Source organism: Nannospalax galili, unplaced genomic scaffold, assembly GCF_000622305.1.
Source record: "Nannospalax galili isolate Female #2095 unplaced genomic scaffold, S.galili_v1.0 scaffold633, whole genome shotgun sequence".
NCBI lineage: Eukaryota > Metazoa > Chordata > Mammalia > Rodentia > Spalacidae > Nannospalax > Nannospalax galili.
In genome coordinates, this window is record NW_008336075.1 from 1,844,854 (window position 1) to 1,866,455 (window position 21,602).

A 21,602-nucleotide genomic window follows, 5' to 3' on the forward strand; every position below is an offset into this window, starting at 1 on the left:
GGTCTGATTTCAGTTTTCATTTACGCTAATTTCACTTCATTGTCTTCCCTTTCCTTTCATTCATTCACTCTTTCTTTTCTTCTTTTTTTCTCCTTTTCTTTCCTTCTTCCTTCCTTTCTTTTCATCATAAAGCTGTGGTTAGCATCTTACTCACCATGTAGCCAAGGTTAACCCTGAACTCCTGATCTTCCTGCCTCCACCTTTCAAAGTCATATGCCATCAGTTTTGGCTTACAGCTATTCTGTTAAACTCATTTGAATATCCAAATGACTAGCAACAACATGTAAATCTGTGAGGCTGAGCAGACTTTTCTTACAGAGTGCACATGGAATACAGTATAAACTTTAAATCATACAGGCTGAGTCAAAATGTTGCATTAACAATGGGGGCATAGTCCTATAATACCAGTCCTCAGGAGGCTGAGGCAGGAAGATCAAGAATTCCAGGTCATGTTATGCTACATAGTAAGACCCTGTTTCAAAACGCCAGAACAAAACAGCAGCATTATTAACAAATCGGTGACCCACTACTTTTCATTTTCATTTAACCATTCTAAACGTCAGAAAAATCCTTTTGCATCATGGTAAGAATCTCAATTTTTCTTTTGGCAATAGAAAACTAAACAAACTCTAATGCAATAGACTACTAAGTAAGCAATGATGAATTGGTTTAATGTAAAACTAATACTTAAGTACTAACCTTAAAATTTAAATAAAATATTGAAGATATTGAAAATATGTTAAGTACAAAGGCTAAAAAACAAGAAATTAAGGCTGGGAGATAGCTGAGTTGCTAAACAACTTGCCTCACAGACATGAGGAAATGAATTCAATCCCCAGAACCCACATAAAAATCCTAGATCAGGTAGCACACACTTGCAATCCCAGAGCTAAGGAGGCAGAATTAGATCCCTGGAATTGGCTGAACCACTAGTCCAGCTTAGTTGGTGAGCTTAAGCCCTGAGAGGCCACTTCTCAAAACATACAGTGAAGAGTGATAGAGGATGACATTCAGTGTGGAAGTCCAGCTCTTACACACATAGGCTTGTACACCTGCATATGCACACAAGCGTGTGCACCCCCCCCACACACACACCAAGGTTGTTATTTTAATGTCAATAAAATATAGTCTCATGCACTATAAATACTATAAAGCATATATTTAAAATATGAGACATGAAATCCACAAAGTCAGCTGGGTAGTGACACATGCCTTTAATTCCAGCACTCAGGAGGTAGATGGATCTCTGAGTTCCAAGTCATGCAGGGTTATATAGTGAGACCTTATCTAAAACATGAAAAAGTCAAAACCAAGAAAGCCATGCAGAAAGAGATGGTGCTTTGCTGTCTGCCTGATTGGTGTTTGACTCTATACATTTCAAATTTTCATTAAGAAATGCATAGAAGGGCTTGTAAGAAGGCTCTGGTGTAAGCCTGACAACTGGAGTTTAATCCTTAAAAACCATGAAAAAGCAGGATGCTGCAGCATGCATCTGTAATCCCAGAACTTGTACAGTGAGATGGGAGGCCAGACAAGAGAAGCTGCTGCATGCTGGCAGACTAAATAGACTGGAACACACATTCTGGCAGAAATGAGAAAGATCCTGCCTCAGACGGTGCAGATACAGGAGGGGATCTAAGTATGACTAAATAGATCAGGTGAAGTTTGTTCAAATTCAATAAAAATAGAAAGAAAGACCCTGCCTAAAACAAGGTGGAAGGAGAGAACCAACTCCCAAAATTGTACTCTAAATCTCTGCAATGGCATGTACATGTCATCACACATCACATGCACACACCCACGCACATACACATGCACACACACACACACACACATACTTGCAATAATCAATAAAACTTTAAGAAGTAAATCCATGAAATAGTTTTAAAACATCCTTGGGAAGTTCTCTTTAATAATTTCAGGTAGTGATTTCCTCAAGATGAGCATACAAGCTAGCCATCCTAGAAAAGAAAGTCATAACACATTTACTGTTATTTTCAGAGAAGATTACTTCTGTGATTTAAAAGTTTCTGTCGCCTCAGAACGCTGTGTTGAAATCTAACCTCAAATGTAGTTGCCTTGCTAGGAATGAATGTTCTACAAAACGTACAGAACATCGGAGTATCTTTGGCTATCATACTATTAAAACCTGGCCTACAAGTAATTAGGATTCTCAGGAATCTCATGAAGAAAAAAGGAAAAAAACTAGAGCCCTGGTGTCAGCCAGATGAAGAACTTGTCTTCCAAGAGGAGATTTTTCAGTTCTGAAAACTTGTCAGGCCACTTTTCACACGCAATGGGAGCCCAGACAATGATGATGGGTGATGGGTGGGCCCTCAGCTCAGTTACACATACTTTTTGCCTTCTATTTAAACCTAAACCTCACATCAAGACCCTAAAGATGGACTGGACCTCTTGTTTCTCTCCCCAATGTGACCACATTAAATACACCTCCTGTCTCTGCTTTTCATTATCACTTATCTGTTGGATTGGCCCATTGAGGATGGGCCCTTGTCAGACCTGCCAGGGCTCAGGCTCTGATCCTAAGGACTCTGAGAACACCAATGTAATGGCATTAGGACATCAGGCATTTCAGAGGGGACTTCAGACCTTCTGCCCAGTGAGCACCTAGTGAGTAGACCATCAACAGTCCAGAAGCTGACCTCTCAGAGCCCTACCATACCGGCACTCTGAACTCAGACGTCTCAGCTTCCAGAACTGACAGAAATAAATTGCTCTTGTTTATTGGCCACCTGGTTTATGGAATTTTGTTCCAGCTGCCAAAATGGATTAAGATAATGACCATTCCACTGTTCGCTTATTTTATTATTATTTAACACTCAGCCGCATTATTCTTCATCTGACCTTGAACTATTTCATCTCAATTTTCCCAAAGAAAGAAAGGAACCAAGGCTCAGGAAGCTAACATCTAGGAAATCATTTTTCCAGGGTCTGAGGAGCACAAAGTAGAGAGAAGCAGGTGACTTGAATGTCAGACTGGTCAAATGGCAGGGGAAGACAGTAGAGCCGTGGAGAGAAAAGACATGATATGTTAGCTGCTTTTTCAAATGACTCCTTCCATCAAGGGGAAGTATCATTTATCACAGAGCATACTCACAGAGATGAAACATGATCCAGGACAAGCTGAGGAGATTATAGGCTTCACTAGACAGGAGAGAGTTTTCTCTGAGCAACTTTGATGAGCTTCTGGGTCATAGGAAGGTAAAACAAAGGTTACTGTCTATAAGGGTGTGTGTGTGGGTATGTGTACAGATGTGAATGCATGCATGCCCCCGTACATTTACACACTTATCTCTTAGTGACAGTTTTTTCTTGGCTGCAGAGTTGCAAGAAATAAATAACTACACTTCAATGCATTTCATGACCGCACATATGCAAATGAATAATGGCGAGCTTTACAAAAGCTCACTGCAGCTATTCATCTGTGCACTGATTTTACTCAAACCCACTGGACAACATCGTTTACGTCTTATTTTAAGGATGTCCATCATTCATTAAAGTCTAGATTGGAGTTATCATTAAATTTCTCCAAATGAAGGAAATACATAAGATTGTAATACAACTATTCCAAAGCCATTTTATAATTTATACAACTTAGGAGTAAAATCAAATTCAGATTCAGTCAAAAGCATGACATTTCAATTTACTTTTAGTATGTGGTAACTCTATGTGACCCCATTCATTAGCTGTGTATAATAACAGGTTGCTGTTGGCTAACAAACCAACTTAAGTTGAAGAGGTTAGTGGAGATTTTCCTTATAGCCCTAGAATATCAAATAATCAAGGTACTTATGGTGGACGATGACTTGTGCTTGCCATGTTACAAGAAAATTTTACCTCCAACTGAAACTTGGAAGGCAGAACTATTGCTGTCCCATTTTACATGAGAGGGTGCCCATTGCCCTGTGGCCTTGAAACATACACACACACACACACACACACACACAGACACACACCACACACAAAATGAATTCATGTTTCTTTATTTGGTCTTCAAGAAGAGGGGAAGAAAAATGCAAATGGCTAATGTCAAGACTCCAGTTACAGACTGGCTTTGAAGTGTCCCCTAGCTTGCATCACTTGCCCAAGGTGGCATAGCTTAGTGATTCTTGGAGACCAGGCACTCAAACTCCCCACCACTGTGCTGGGATAGCTGTTGCAGAGAACTCTGGATTGAAGGAACATTAAGTTTCATCTAGAACAAATGGAAAGGTGCAATATTTTCAACTTAACTGCAAGGCTGAGGTTAACATTTCATGTGTTTTGTGTTAGGCAATTTTTTTATTTCAGTTATTTGGAGACAACCACACAGAAATGATTGGTCTGTTAGCTCCAAAGCCAATTCTGTAACCATAGTCTTATCATTAGCCATTTGCTTTTTTCCACCCCTTCTATTGAAGAATTGAAGACCAAGTAAAGTGACATGAACCCTTCCACTGAATTCTTTGTGTATGCATATGTGTGTGTGTGTGTGTGTGTGTGTGTGTGTGTGTGTGAATGCACTCGAATCTGTATGCACACATGTGAGTGCCTGAGTGTGTATGTATGTGTGTGGAGGCCAAAGAACAATCTTAAGCATTTTTTCTCAAGCACTGTTTACTTTTAGGGTTTTGTTTGATTGGTTGGTTTTAGTTTTGGTTGCTTTTAGAGGCAGGGTCTCCCACTGGTCTGGAACTCTGCAAATAGGCTAGGCTGGCTGGTCATCAAGTACTAGCAATCCATGTGCCTCCACATCCTTAGCACTGGGATTTCAATGTAGGCTATAATTCCTGGCTATTTAAAATATTTTTATTATTATTACTTTTTAGTACTGTTATTTTATTATTATTTTTTAACATCTTCATTATTTTATTTATTTATTCCCACTGCCCAGATGGCACCCTCCCATAGTCTCCCTCCCCCAACTAGAGCCCTTACACTCTGATATCCTTGCTACTGTCTGCTGTGTTGTCGGCTCCCCCAGCCCTTCCCCACTACTTGCCCTTCTGGCGAATCTAGTCAGCCTATCTAGAGGTCTTTGTTTTAGGAGGATATTTTTATTATTTTTATTTTATGTGTATGAATGTATTGCCTGTATGTATGTAAGTACACCCATATTGTATATGCCTGCAAAGGCCAGAAGAGGGCACCAGATCTCCTGGAACTAGAGTTATGGATGGTTGTTAGCAGTCATGTGGGTGGTTGGAACTGAATCTTGACCCCCTGCAAGAGCAGCCACTGTGTCATCTCTCCATGCCTAACTCTCAGTTTTTTTGATGTGGGATCAGGAGATCAAACTCAGAACTTTGCACTTGCAAAGCAAATCATTTACTGATTTGGCTAATTTTCATTTGAAGCCCTAGGTGAAGTGAGTGGGACTTTAGTCAACAGCCCTGTAATCATGGCCCTCTCCTTCTGTGGTATATAAGGAATATCATGATATCATACTCAAAGGGGGCAGCTCACAAGAAGAGCATCATTTCTTATAGAACACAGGGCTTGAAATCAAGCTCAGGAAGCTAGCAGGGCAATATATTTCTTATAGTATGTGTATAATAATCCACATTACAGCTACAACGCACACTTCAATGGGCCATTTACTTTCTGATTATTTATTATATGGTGCTGTGTTAGCATAAGATGGTGGATTTGAAGAAGAATACCAAGGTATTTTTTAGGTCTACTTTAAACTCTTAGTTTTACTGCATTCCAAAATGTGGAAGATCGTCCTGTAGTCAAATGGAGCTATAAAGGCTAAATTGAATTATCCCCATGGAACAGCTGTTAAATCTCCAGGGAGTGGGCAGATCTCATAAGAAAGGGATGAAGGATTTCAATGGGGATGCTGTCTCCATAAAGTCTGTGGGAGAGGCTTGAGCTACAAGAGACCTGCTCTTCCTTGAGCCTTGAATCACAGCTTGTAATTTATAAGCACTACCTAACTCTTGCTGCTGTATTTGTCAGTTCTTTGAATTATCTGATAAATTCTAAATTTCTCAAATCTTAAAAACTGTGGGAGAGCCTGTATGGTGATGCATGCCCATCCCTCAGGAGGCAGAAGCAGGTGGATCTCTATGAGATGAAGGCCAGCCTGGTCTATATAGGGAGTTCCAGGCCAGCTTGAGCTACAGAGAAACGAATTGTCTTAAAACAAACAAACAAACAAACAAACAAACAAACAAACTGTGGGAGAATCTGCAAACACTAGAAACGGAAAAAAAAAAAAAAAAAAAAAACCACCATTCTTTACCGAAGCCTTTCTTAGCCAGCCAGAATGACTTCTTGACTTGGAACAAAGCTGATTGTGTACAGATATGGTATCTTTGGGGAAACTTTCAATTTGACTACAGGAATGAAAATATGTGTACTTCTGTATTTAACAGTACAGTAAAAACAATTCCATTCCAAAATGAATTCCAAAGAAGCAGACCAAATATATAAATATTCTCTTTCTCTTCTCTTCTCTCTCTCTTTCTCTCTCTCCCTCTCTCTCCATCTCTCTCTTTGTGCATGTTGATATTTTCCATATTCACCTAAACAAGGAGATAGAAGCAATTTGGAAGAATAATATGTTTCCTTATAAGTGTAAAGGTGAAAACCAAATTTTTTTCTAATTATACAGTAAAATTGTATTCCTGGATTTTTTTACCCAAGTGCATTGTTGGTACATGGATTTTCTGTACCTCATAAGAGCTACACTGTTGATTTAACCCTGAGGAGTAACAAGATCAGAAAAGTTTTAGAAAATCTTTTAGGATCCATAGTTAGTATGAAGATCACAAACATTTGTGCAAGTTTTGATCATGATTTTCTTAGATGCAGAAGATAAAGTTTTCCAACTTTCAGAACTCATTTTTTTTCATATTTTATTTCCGCACTCTATTTTATTTCCCTTATTCATTCAGTCATTGAGTTTAAAAAGTGTCATAATTAAAGATGTTATATCACAGACTCTCTAGCTGCCTCTTTTCCTCTCTCAGAAATCAGGCCATGCCCCACTGCCTTCTGTCCCTTGGGACAAAGATCTGAGAGGCTCCTGCAGTGACAGTTGGTTTGGTGCCCTTAGGCCTTGGTGGGTAAAGCAAGCCCAGCCTGTGCCATTCAGCTGCCTAGAACCAAGGTAACTTTGAACTATGGTCTCAATGATTTCCTGCCTTGTGACTCCTGGCACCTACATTTGGCCACTAAGCCACATTAGATCATGTGGTGTGGACGCCTCCCTCCCTTTAAAAGCTTATAGGAGTTTGAAACCTTTTTTCCATGGATTCAAAGCTTTTTCCTTCAGGTCCCTTTTCATGTTGTCCACAGCAGCTGTCTCTTCTAAGGCTGCTCCTTTCTGGACCTGAAAGCCTGCCCTCCTGCCTCAGGACCCTGTCCTTCCTACTGCACCTCCCCTCAAGTTTTGCAGCTCTTTTCCCTTCAAGGCCTCTTCATGCTGCCTGTGTAATGATGCTCTATGTCTTCTAAGGCACTCCCACTTCAAGTCTGATCATGGCTTTCCATGGTAGAGATGCTCTCTTCTAACAAAGCTTATTCTGACAGGTAATAGTGCGCCAGTTCTTTTCTATTAACTTGCTCTTACTTCCTTTTTTAAACATTTTATTTATTATTTTTAATTTATGTGTAAGCATGTATTGCCTGCATGTAGGTAAGTGCACCCGTGTCATGCAATGCCTTCAGAAGACAGAAGAGGCTGTCAGATCCCCTGGAACTGAAGTTACAGACAGTTGTTAGCTGCCATGTGGGTGCTGGGATTTGAACCCAGGTCTTCTGAAAGAACAACCAGTGTTCTTAACCACTGAGCCATTTCTCCAGCCCCGTTCTTTCTTCTTAATATCTGACACAAAACATTTTCTAGCACAGACTGTGTGAAATTACTCTTTATAGATATTGCCTTGGGGATCTTCGTTATTTCTACATTGGGCACAACAAGGTTCTCCCCATTTAAATGCACCATAAACAGTGGAAGTGAGCAATATTTTCACTACTGACTGTGTATCAACTTTCCCTGCAGATGCCTAGCATTAGGCCAGGCTGTGGGGCTCTTCATGCTTATGATATCATCTAGGCTGAAGTCCTGAATGTTTGTGTGTTAGCATACCAAACTAAAGGCACTGAGATATCATAAATTTCTTGGAAATAGTAACTGAAGGGGGATAGAAATGGATACATTTTTCCATGACTCAAGTGTCCAAGCCAGGATATCATCGGTAAGCCAGTGTTTATTCAACTAAGATGAGTAATCTAAGGTCCCATGGGTAAGCTGAAAATTGTCGGGAGTCTTAGGGATGATCCAGGAGTGGACAAGTGATATCAATCTCCTAGAGCCAGTGGGAGGACTAATGCCTTCTTAACAACCTCCTAAATCCTCCAAATTAAAGAGTCAGTCAAGAACTTGGAACAAGCTGTATAAATGTTAACATTTTTTAATCAAACTATGGTTTTCCTCAAGCAAAGCCTGACTTATGCTCTAGAATACAATAGTAATTTTTTATTATTTATGTATTTTATTGAATTTGTATGATTTTCATACAATATAGTATGATGGTACTTAGATCCACTCCCCTCTTTGTACCTCCCCCTGTTGACTTCTACCCAATTTAAAAAACACTCTGTTTCTTGTGATAATTTACCCCCTCTTTTGCTCTTAGAATCTTTCTGCCTCCTCTTCCACAATGATCCCTGAATCTTAAGAGGCAAAGGTTTGAAATAGGTATCATATTCCAATGGTAATTTTTAGAAGATGCATTGACAAGGAACTTCTAAACACAAAATGGCCGTTACTGGTCATGTCATAAATATTTATCTAGGAAAAAAGCCAACTGGGTCATTTAAATATCACAGTTTGTCCAGATAGTTGAATAATCTGATTGCAAAGGAAATTAAGTTTTGCTTATTGATAAGAGGATTTTTCTCTTGCTATGATTTAAAAATGAAGTCACACTTAAAAACTTTTAATTCAGAGATTATTAAGCAGTATAGTTTTCCAGACCTCCACAGGCACCTGCACCCATATATGGCATACACATACATAGACACGCAATATACACACAAATGACAAATAGTATAGTAAAATACAACTGAAATGACATGCAAACTTTCAAACTTTCACATGTCCTAAATGACAGAAGGGAGACAAAAAACACATATAAGGACCTCGGGATCCAAGAGTCAATCTGGTAGCGAGTCCCGTATATTTTCTTGCTAGCCCCATATGTCCTATGCATGTTTCTGAAAGTCTAACAACTTGGCGAAGCTAATTGTCACAGACAAAAAGAACAATTAGAAGACTGTCCTCTGCCTTGTCATAAGCTAGCAAAGAGACAGCATAACAAGATATTAATAATCTATCAAAACTAAACAGTATAGAATGACTATGGCACCATTTCCACACCTCCTAGCTGTAACAAAAGGCCCCCTAGTCCTGGCCAGTATAGTATCAGGGAAGAAGAATCAATGTGTGTGATGTGAAAGGTCACTCCCAGGATTCTAAAAATTCAATCGTTGTTGGAAACTGCCAAATTTTTCTTTGTGATTATTGTGAGGTCAAACTGGGCCCAAAGACAGAGTCACTACTGACCAACAACACAGTGATCACAACCTTGTGAGCAGCATATGGGGAAACAGAAACTAAGCTACCCTAGTTTCTCAAATAACCACCTGACCCTTGTTTTAACAATGCACCCTAATCATAATAGCAATTTTCCTTCACAGTCAACCAAAATTTTAAAAAACACCTAACTGAAACTGCCCCTATCAAGGCACCTGCTACTGACTCACTCCCAATGCCCTCCTGCTACAGCCGCATGACCCCCTTCCCACAAAGGAAAAATTCTATAAAACCCAGTCTGCTGTAATGAGAAATATCTGGCTTTCTCTCTCCCATAAGCGCAGGCCAGTCCAGTAGCTTGAACCTTCTAAAAAACTTCTTTTCTTGCCTCAGAGTGGTCTCTGGTGGTCCTGGTCTTTTCATGAACCTAACAACTATAATATTCGACACTTTACCAGACTGCAGCTCTGGCCACAACACGTGTTGAAGACCTTCCCTTCTCACAGGTAGAATCTCCCTACTGAGACAGTGTCTGTGATGCTCTAGCTATTAGACATCCAGGTGTCAGGATTTCTCACTTGGGGAAATAAGTTTATTTCAGTGGGAGTATTGGTGGCCACACAGCCTGCTTCTCATTCCCTCCCTTGCCTTCTATTGGGAAATCAGAGAGTCTGGCTTCAGGGTGTGAAATGCCCATTTTCTAAAAGGTATGAAAGGAGACTTCACTCCTGCCTCAGGGCCCCCAATTCAGCTCTTAGAGCCCCGTCAAGCTGTTGTTTATCTGTCTGTGCATGATGCCAATAACTCCTTTAATAAACTTACTCCCAGAAATCTCTGTGTTCCCCTTGAACCTGCAACAGAAACCTTTCAGGGGTATTAATAAGGACTTTATGAAAAGCCCTCTCAGAAGTAATGGGGGAGGCAGGTACTCACAAAGGTGAGAAGATGGTTTAATGGAGAGTCAGGACTCACTCCACAGGGCAGTGAAAGCAAAGGCAGCTCAGAGCCTCCAAATGCAACCCCTATGCAGGGTACATTGAGGTACAGACTAATGAAGCTTTCTTTCCAGAAGCCTGGAAGGATGTTGGGGTTCTTGCATGCCAAGTAGCAGCAAGTAGCATTCTACACTACAACGCTGATGCAGCCTAGCAAGGAATCGAGATTTCTGTCTCTACCTAGTATTATTGTAATAAAAACTTCCCCATACCCAGCCTAGACAGGGACAAATGAATACATTTTATTTATTTATTTATTTGTTTGTTTGTTTGTTTATTTATTTTTTAATTATTTATTTTATTTATTTGTTTTTTGTTTTGTTTTGTTTTATTGTCTTTTTTGAGACAGGGTCTCCCTGTAGCCCCAGCTGGCCTGGAACTGATTTGTTTGTTTGTTTGTTTATTTTTTATTTATTTTATTTATTTGTTTTTTGTTTTGTTTTGTTTTGTTTTATTCTCTTTTTTGAGACAGGGTCTCCCTGTAGCCCCAGCTGGCCTGGAACTCACTACATAGACCAGGCTGACCTTGAACTCACAGAGATCTGCCTGCCTCTGCCTCCTGAGTCCTGGGATTAAAGGTGTGAGCCACCACAACCAGCCTGAACACATTTTAAATGGAAGGTTTAAATTCATATAACATAATGCTCCAAAAGTATTTCCTCTTATATAACAAAAAAGACCTCAAATTAAATGAAAAGGAGATGATCAATAAAGTCTACCTTGAGTTAACAACAATATTAGAATTATCTGACACTTTCTAAAGAAGGTTATATAATAAATGTCTCAAAAATAACTTAGTTATAAGATATAAGTAAGAAAATAGAAAGTCTTAGTAACAAATACAAAATCTGAACAAAGAAATAAAATTATAAAGGAAATCAAACCAAAATCAAAAATTTTAGAACTGAAAAATGAAGGGGAGCTGGGAAGAGGGCTCAGTGGGTGAGCACAATGGCTGTGCAAGAATGAGAACTTGAGCTTGGATCCCAGCACCCACATAAGAAGCATGCAAAATGGCTGTACACCTGTAACCCCAGTAATGTGGGAGATGGGCAGAGGAGGAGCACTGGGGCTTGCTGCTGGCCATCCCAGCTCCAGGTTCATACTGTGTTGAGTCACATTCAGGGCTCTAAAATTAAACACAAAAACAAGTTTTGATATCACCTATCAGCAAGAGGCAACAGAAGGTTATGGATCTGTCACTACGACAAGAGGGACGTGCCCGATTTTTAAAGGGCTGAAAAAAGAAGCACTGAGTCACCACTTTATATCAAAATGAAATATTCTGCACAAATAAAGGAGATATCAAAATATTAGATGATATAAGAACATTTTCTATATTCACCTGTACCTAAAAGAATGTCTAATAAAGTTAACTAGAAAGTTGAGAACAAGAGATCTAAAAATCAAGAAGAAATAATGAACAATATTAAGTAAAAGATATGATTAAATGCAGCAAACTCCTCAAGTTTCCCAAATAAATTTTAAAACATCGAGCAAAAATAAAAACAGCTGCAATAGTTCTAAATACACAAAAAACAGTAATTAAGATAATTATATAAAAATACGGGGAGGGTGGATTTAGTAATTGGTAACATCTATATTTCACTAAATTCGATAAAATGATAAAAAGCCTAAGTCATGAGAAGTTTGTACATATAACATGACACATGAGAAACCACAAACAAAAGTTATACACAGATAAACTCGCATGCTAAATGTATCAAAATTGAATTCTAAAATTTATTCAAAGGATATAATATGATGAACAGTAAAGAGAAGAATCAAAAAATGAACAAACAAAAGGCAGTAGATACGTATATGCATCTGAACGCTCACACATTAGTAATTACATTAAATGTAAATGGCCCAAGCACACCAAATAAAATTTTTGAGTGAATTAAAATTCATGACCCAACAATATGTGATCAGAGAGAAACTTCAAATATCATGACACAGACAACTTAAAAGTAAATCGATGGGCAAGCTCTTATAAACAGTGAGAAAAGCACAGATGGCTGTATTATTGTCAGATAGAGTAGACTTCAGAACAAAGATATTCAGCAGAAAATGAGAGTGCCATTTATATGACTTACAGTCCAGTCCAATTCACTGTGAACCAAGGGCAGCATAAACACTCCCCAGGAGCAAAACAAAACATTCAAAACACTAAGAGGAAGAAATATTCAAATCTATAATTCTATCTGGGAACATAAACATCCTTATTGAGTCTATTATATTCAAGACACAGCAGTAAGCATTGAGAATGAAGCAGTACCTTAAAAAGAACCCCAAATGAAACTTACAATTTACTAGGGAAGATAAATGTTACTTAATTGGAAAGTCATTTAATTTGATCTACAGGAAATTCATAAAACACTTAAAGTGCAATATCATTGGCTTAAAATGCCCTATTTAGTATCAGTAGATCAATATATGACTCCAAAACTACAGACTTTAAGGAGACCTGTGCTACTTTCATTGTATTTCTCAGAAATTAAAAGAAATCCATTTTTATCCTGTGTAGACTTCAAATCTTACCCACAGCCAAGGAATGCTTCTCTGAGCATTTCTAAGTATTTGTTTCTCCCAGTGTGCTGAATAGCTTTAGTGTCAACTTGACACACCTGGGTTGAGGGAGCCTCATTTGGGGACTTGCCTCCATTGGACTGGCCTGTGGCCAGGTCTGAGGGGCACCTTCTTGATCAGTGATGTGGGCAGGTCTAAGGGGCACCTTCTTGATGAGTGATGTGGGAGAGCCCAGCCCACTGTGGGTGGTGCCACCCCTGGGCAGGTGGGCCTGTGTTGCATAAGAAAGCAGGCTGAGCAAGGGCCAGGGGAGCAAGCCAGTAAGCAGCATTCCTCCATGGCCTGTGCTCCAGCTCCTGCATCCAGGCTCCTGCCCTGAGTTCCTACCTTGGGCTCCCTGATGAACCATGACCTGGGATATGTAAGCTAAATAAACCCTTTCCTCCCCAAGTTGGTATTGGTCAGAGTGTTTTGTCACAGCAATGGAGAATAAAAAATAGGACAGAAATTAATATCAGGAGTGGGGTGTTGCTGGGCCAGACATGACCTTGGTGTTTTTAGGAGGATTGTGAAGTGTTCAGAACTTTGGGCAGGAAAGCCATTGAGTGCTTAAAGTTTGTTGCTGTGGAGCTTGGAACAGTTATGCTGAAAGAGTTGTGAACAAGGAGGCCTGGTTTGTGAAGCTTCAAAGGAAAGCAGAGACTATCAGGGCTGTTTGTGTGATATCTTGAATTGAGAATATGTGGGTTCTGGTAGGCTGAGGCTGAAGAATCAGCTGTGGTTAAGAGACCAGAATCTGAAGTAAAACCTTTCCTTTACTGGGACAATTGATGCTAGTTAGCTGGGGCTGAAAATTTGGCTGTAAGTAACAAGAGACCAGCATCACTATGGTGAAATCTTCTGGGAGGTATTTCCTCAGGGTCAGGACACAGAAGACCTGAGCCTCTATCTCTAGCTGGAAGCAGGACTTGGTAATGTGTAAGAGTCTCCTGCATGGTTCTGGTATTGAAATCATGACAGGGTCACAGACAGCAGCTGAGGCTTGGCACTCTGAGAAGCCAGGAAAGAGAATAGGTGAAAGTGCAGCTTCAGTTGCAGTGAAGACCCTAGGATTGCTGACCACCAAGGACAGCAGTAGGTGTGGAGTGGAGCTGGCCTAGGTCTGCGAGATGAGCTGTGTGTACTGTGGATTGCAGAGTCAGAGAAGTGGAGCTGCCAAAACCCTTTGGAGCCCAGAGGATCATGAGTGAATCCCAGATGTCTAGCTTTGAACCACTTTGCTGGACTTTGGCTTTGCTTAGGTGTGCCCGATTCTTCCCTTTGAAATAAGACAGTCTTGTTGTGGATTTTTTAAGGACTGTGGGCTTTTAAGATTGTACTGTCTTGTGTTGTGATATTAATATATAATAATATATCTTGGGGACAAGAATTGGAATTGTGCTGGATAGCTTTAGTGTCAACTTGACACACTTGGGTTGAGGGAGCCTCATTTGGGGACTTGCCTCCATTGGACTGGCCTGTCGCCATGTCTGTGGGACATCTTCTTGATGAGTGATGTGGGAGGGCCCAGCCCACTGTGAGTGGTGCTATCCCTGGGCAGGCAGGCCTGTGTTGCATAAGAAAGCATGCTGAGCAGGGGCCGGGGAGCAAGCCAGTAAGCAGCATTCCTCCATGGCCTGTACTCTAGCTCCTGCATCCAGGTTTCTGCCCTGAGTTCCTACCTTGGGCTCCCTGATGAACTGTGACCTGGGATATGTAAGCTAAATAAACCCTTTCCTCCCCAAGTTGGTATTGGTCAGTATTTTGTCACAGCAATGGAAAAACAAACTAGTACACCCAGTGAAGCAACTCCCACTGGCTTGTTTCCCATAGAGAAAGTTCTCCTCTCTACTGTCAGCTGTTGAAGGTGAAAACACTTAAATTTTATTTTTTGTTTTTGAGAAGGACCTTACAGAGCCAAGGCTAGCCTCAAACATTCATAGTGGGTATGAACCTGAAATTACGATCGTCCTGCTGTTTCTCCAGAGTGCTCAGCACCATATCCGTTGCCCTGGATGAATGTGAATGGTCCCCCACAGGCTCATTTCTTTGAACACTTGCTCCCCAGCTGGTGGTGATGTTTGGAAAGATTATAGGTATAATAGGAGATGAATCTTTGACGGAAAACCTGGGTTGTGGGCTTTGAGGTTTTATACCTCAGCCACACTTCCTCTGCCTCTTGCCTGCTGATGGATGTGTCCTCCCATTCCTACTGCCATGGCCTCCCTGTCATTATGTCAGCCAGAATAGATGCTTCCTTTCTTAAATTGCTTCAAGTATTTGCTCTCAATGACAAAAGTAACGGATGCATTGGATTTTATGTGATTCTGGGGATTGAACACATGCTTACTAGGCCAGTGTTCTACAAACTGAACTACATCCTCAGCTCTGGATGAGGAAAATTCTAAGTGTTTAACACAAACACAACATTAAGAAGCGTAGGGGTAAAGTACCAAAATAAGATTAGGAGGAATCATCAAGATAATAATGATGCGTGGACTCACCACAGTGTAGATCTGATGCTTTCGTCTTTTGGCCAGGTCGATGATGTTTACTCCATTGTAATAAAGGTTTTCAATACAGCCATGGAAGTTTTTCTTTAAAAAGGTCCCAGGTTTGCTTGGTACTGGAATTCCTCCAAAACTAAGCTTTATGGTGAGAAAAATAAAAATCATCTCTTAGTTACATGCTTTGAAGAAGTAGGAAAGTAAAAAAAAGTATGTGCATGCCTCTAGATTCAATTGTGTGCATGAGCCAAGTGGCTCCAATAACTACAGACACCACTTCATTATTCATCTAAAAAGCTGCTGATTAGCCCATGTAAAAATAACTGTAATTGCTTGCCTCTTAAGGACTTACTTTGCAAACCCATTTTCATTTTTTTTGGAAACTTTCAATACTAAATAAAACAAAAATATATGGTGAGAAAAAGAAGACAAAAGTTAATATCTTTATATTTATCTCTCACACAAGCATCTTAGAGAATATGACCAAATGAAAGCTATGAGGACATATCTGGTCCCTAAAACTCATATTTGAAAAAAAAAAATCCTATAGGACAATGTACATCCTTGTTTGGCTATAGAGAAACGAGAAACATAGTTTTAAAGACTGTAGTACCCATAGAGCCTTATGACCAAGGTATTTCTCAAATTGTTATCCATAGTGATAAAAAAATTGAAATAATGAAAATGTCCCATGGGTTTACGAATCAATTAAGAGTCAGCATAATGGCTAGGCATGGTGGTACAGACCTTTGTCCCAGCCTTCAGGAGGCAAGTGGATCTCTCTGAGATTGAGGCCAGCCTGGCCTACATAGGGAGTTCCAGGCTGGAACTAGAGAGACCGTATCAAAAAAAAAAAAAATCAAAATAATCTGTAGCTGTGATAAATGACCATTTTTAAACATTTGTGGTAAAAATGGGAAATGAGTGTAATGTTGATCAAAAAGTACAAGAATTATTGTACTTCCAAAAAGTGGGTTGTGAAGTGTGCATTGTGTATACAAGGGCCGGCGAGATGGCTTAGTGAGTGAAAACACTAGCCATTGGAGCCTGGTGATCTGAGTTTGGTCTCCAGCACTCATATTTGGAAAACAAAAAGCCCAAATTTGGCACACTTCTGTGGTCCAGTACGTAGGAAGAGATGGGAGCCTGGGCGAGAAAGAAGAATGGTGGAGAAGCTTGTCAGCCAGCTAACCTGGAAAAACATCTTGGCAGCAGAAACAAGAAACCCTGCGTCCATAGGTGGAAGGCAAGAACCAAGCACTGAAAGTCATACTCTGCCTTCCATGTGTGCACCTTGGCATGTGCATACCCACATTGACACATGCCTAAACACACACATTAAAAAATATGAATGTAATAAAGGCTGGGAATAAATACACAGAGTTCTATATACTAATGGTGGGTACCTCTAGGAAAATTATGGGCTGTTCATTATCTTTATTATTTTTAGTTTTAATAAGTTAACATGATTTATATGTAATTTATATATTATTTGAAGAGTAAAAGTGAATTGTTAGAGACACTGATCTTACTATCTATGAAAGACAAGAGGATAGTTTCTACACCCACATTTACCTCACAATCCTTAATGAGTAACTCAGGTTTTCTCATTGCTTTGAAATTCACCTTATATTACATCATCATTTGGATCTCTCTCTCTCTGCCTCTCTCTTGCATGTACACACAAACACACAAATACACACACGCAATGTTAGAGGAGGATTTGCTCTCCCAATCAGAATATCTTCTCTCAGTCCCCCTGTAGCTAATGATATACTAAGGATGACAACTAGATGTTTAATTTTTTCTCACAAGTTACACAAGATTTTAAAACTATGTTTCTGAATATGATGGAGAATTATGGATTACTGAACATGTTTCTTACTTTTCCTTCTGCTTTACTATTTTTAACAGCATTGTCATAGTTGGAATTTTCACTGACAGCTCAGCATTTCACTTAGAGCATTTATTTGGAAAAGAATGGTCATAATTCTATAAAAATACTTTATCTTCCTCTCTATGAACACAGTACCTTTTCCTAAGACTCTCCATAAGAAGGTTGTTATCTTCTAGTCCTAGATTGCATACTCATCATTAAACAATTCCCACAAATTTTATACTTGAAAGAGTCCTTTGGATATGAATTGGTTTCATTCACAAAACATTTTGTCACATAAATAACACACATCCTACAATGCTTATTTCCTATAACCAGATACTTACGTATTATCTCCAGGTACTATCTTTGAATTTGTGAGGGGTAAAACACACGCAAGTACAAAACACTTTATTCTCCAAATTTATTTCCTGTACTTTTTTTTGGTTGCATCATCAGATCAAAATTTCCTAAGACTTGGTCAAAATCATTTTATAGAATATTAAACAATAATGACATAGAACCTTCTAGAAACAAAACAAACACCTTTTATTTTCCAAGTACTTAATCAGTGATTCTGACCTCTATATTAAAAATTATTTAGGGGCTGGAGAGATGACTCAGCTTAGTTTTATACACTGGTTTTGCAAAAATAAATACCATAGAATGTAAGAAACATATTTAATTTACTGGTGAACTGAATCATAATATGGAGTCCTAAGTTCACAATTTTATTTTATTGAACCAATATGTTCCATTTGCCTTGAAATAGACATATTTTAACTAAAAAATCAATAGGAGCTTTAGTTTTCTTTTGTTGAGCATTTAAGTCAAGTCTAGAGTTGTACTCTGCTGTACAAATAGTTTTTTAAGTCTCTGAAAATATTCTAGAAAACATTTAAAAAAGGGTTTTATCAATGAAAAATTTTGATAACTTAGAAAGGCATTGTTGATTTATTACAATATGCAAATACTTTTAATGTGAGTCATTTGAAGTTTTAAAAGATCCATTTTTAATTTTCAGCTTTTGCATAAATTACATTGATAATGTTAATAGGACATTATTTTATAATTTTAAATGCTTAATGAGTTTATTCTCTTCATTTTTATGTTAACCACCTTCAATTTCTAATATAAATATCTTAATGCTCTGCTTCACACATAGGAAAATAATGGCAAAAATCACTGCTTTTAAAGGCTGATAGAGAAAAGGAGAGCATTGTCTTTCAAGATCTGGTGTTCAAAGGAGTCCAGGTAGAACTATTTTAGAAGACAGATAATATGTAAATTACTGTTGTAACAAAACTGTAATTTAATGTTTCTTGGTGGAGGAATAATCTGCATGTTGAGTTGTGGATCTGGTGGTGATAGGTTAAACTAGGAAGTTGTGAGTAGCCTGCCCTCTTGGGTCCCCTCTGAGTCACTGAAGAAGATCTCGGAAAACAGGAAAGCACTATGATGGTCAATACTGTCAACTTGATACAATGTAGAATAACAAAAGAAAGGAGTCTTTGGCATGTCTTTGGGACAGTTTCTAAATTAAGCTGATTGATGGAAAAACCCACCTTAACTCTGGGTGGCATTGCCCCACGGATTGACTTTACAAAAAAGAGGAAGCAAGTTGCATACCAGCATTCATCTCTCTCTGTTTCCTGACTGCCAACCTTCTCCTCAAACTCCTGCTGCTATGCCATGTCTACATGATGGGTTGTGTCCTCAAACTGTGAGACCAAAGAAACCCTGGCTTCCTTAAGTTACTTTTGTCAGGGTATTTTGTCCCACCAATGTGTAAAACTCACACAGCACTGCCCTGATTCGTAGATCCATCACACTGTAAAAATCTTGGAGTTGCCTGACATTCAGAATGGCCTCAGAGCCAAACAGTTGGGTGGGACACAATGCGGAAGGGCCTGAGGACTGTTTGGCTATGTCTTAGTACCTCTCTTATGGTACCACACTGCCAAAAGTCCCCAGGTCTGTGAGAGCAGACAGCAGTGTTTGAATGTACTGAGGCCCTCAGTAAGTGTTCTAAGATCAGGTAGTTGGATTGGGAGGTCAGGAGAACCCAGCACACTCATCTCACAGACTGCATCAAGCCACGAAAATCAACATACACAGAAGCAAGAATTGGCACAAGATTCTCATGGCCCTAAACCAGCTGAGACTACTGGGAAACATAGTCCAGGTGGAACAAGTAGATGACATGTCTCCTCTGATGCAGAGCACTACAAAGGCTACCCAGGTAGTGACCAGCTGAGGGAAAAGGGAAAATGAAATCTTTGAAGCATGTAGCTTTAAATCATCATTAACTAGTTATTAGACCAGTCTAGTTATTAGACCAGTTGTACTAGCTAGCCTCAGCTGTGATTTGACACAACTTAGAGTCATCTGAGGGAGTCTCAATTGAAGGATTTCCCAGATCAGACTGACCTGGGGCATGTTTACCAGAGATTGCTTTGGTTGTTGACTTATATGGGAGAGTCCAGTCTGCTGTGGGCTACAACATTCCTAAGGGCAGATGATTTAGGCTGTATAAAAAAGCTAGCTAAGCATGAGCCAGTGACCAGAACAGTAAACAGTGTTTTTCCATGGTTTCTACTTCAGGTCCTTCCCTGACTTCCCTCAGTGATAGACTGTGACCTGGAAGTATAAGCCAAATGAACCATTTTCTCCTCAAGTTGCTTTCCATCAGTGTGTTTTATCACAGTAAAAGAATGAAACTAAGACAGCCGTCACAGTTCAATTTCTATCAACAGAAGCGCCTTATTCTATGCTCCCCAATTTACTTCTATATTTGCTGGTACGAATACGAAATCAGTTAGGGAGAAAAAAGGAAAATTTCACTGTGGCAGTTTTACTATTTATTAAGAAAAATAGCAGCTGGGTGTGATGGCACATGCCTTTGATCCCAGGACTTGGGAGGCAGGGGCAGGTGGATCTTTACAAGTTCAAGGCCAGCCTGGTCTATATAGTGAGTTCCAGAGAGACCCTGTCTCAAAACAACAGGAAAAAAAAGGGGGGGGGGTGCTGGAGAGATGGCTCAACAGTTAAGAACCCTGGCTGTTCTTGCAGAAGACCTGGGTTTGAATCCCAGCACCCACATGGCAGCTAACAACTGTCCATAACTCCAGTTCCAGGAGTTCTGACAGCCTCTTCTGTCGTCCATGGGCACTGCAGTGTTAAGGTTCAGATAGCCCTGCCCCCTCACCAACAGGATCCCAAGGACTTCTCATGCTCCTGAGAAAAGGGAACCTAGCTGATAAGCACCTTGGTCTTTGAAGTCAAGAGAAGCAGACTTTTCTCCACTGTTTGGCCAACACAGCAGGCTTCCCCTTTGATCTCTAAAGAGAACAGGTTTTAACAGTCCTGCTCTCCCACTCCCCACCCAACTTTAAAAAAATACATCTTCCCACCTTCTGCAGGAAGCAGAAGCCTCCCTTTTAAAAGACCCCAGCTCAAGACCCGGGCAGACATTTTCCCTGCCTGGAAGGGAATCTGCCCTACGTGTTCCTTTGCTAATAAACCCTATTTTGATGGAGTTTTAGCTGTGCCTAAGTGCCTCATCATCCATTCCCTCGTTCTCCGCCAACTTTTTACCTATCATGCAGGACACGAGTGCACTTACCTACGTGCAGACAATACACGCATACACATAAAATAAAAATAAGAAATAAAATGTTTTTTTAAAAAAAAGAAAAATAGTAAAGAATTCATTATATTAGGAAGAGTCAAAAGGGAGAAATATCCTGCATGTTTAGACTTTAAATTAGAAGTTTGACATTATCATTGCATATTTAGAGACCTAACTCATTGTCAAATAAGTCAGACTGGAAATATCTGCTTCATGTATTGGTAATATTCATTTTTATACAAGATTTTTTTCTCTAAGGATTTCCTATGTATTTATTGTAGCTGAATCTGATTGACTCTTTCTCAAGTTCCCAATGTTGGGTTTTCTCCTTGACTCTGTGAACTAAAGTTCTCAGGAAAATGTCAGACTTATGTTAAAAATTCTGCCAGGCTGATTAACAGATTAGTTTGCAGTACTGGGCAGAGTTAGAATGTTGCAGTTCCAGAGTCAAATTATCTTGAGCTGTCTTTAGCCT

General features: G+C 39.6%; 1 protein-coding gene across 1 annotated transcript in view; it reads right to left on the bottom strand.

Annotated features, from left to right (window-relative positions):
* The window catches only part of LOC103732320 (contactin-associated protein like 5-1-like), a 219,275-nt gene that overhangs the window by 120,992 nt on the left and 76,681 nt on the right, over nucleotides 1–21,602 (bottom strand). The window contains exon 4 of the mRNA XM_008830876.1: nucleotides 15,618–15,761. Coding sequence (XP_008829098.1) covers nucleotides 15,618–15,761 — 144 coding nt within the window. The remainder of the gene's footprint in view (nucleotides 1–15,617; nucleotides 15,762–21,602) is intronic.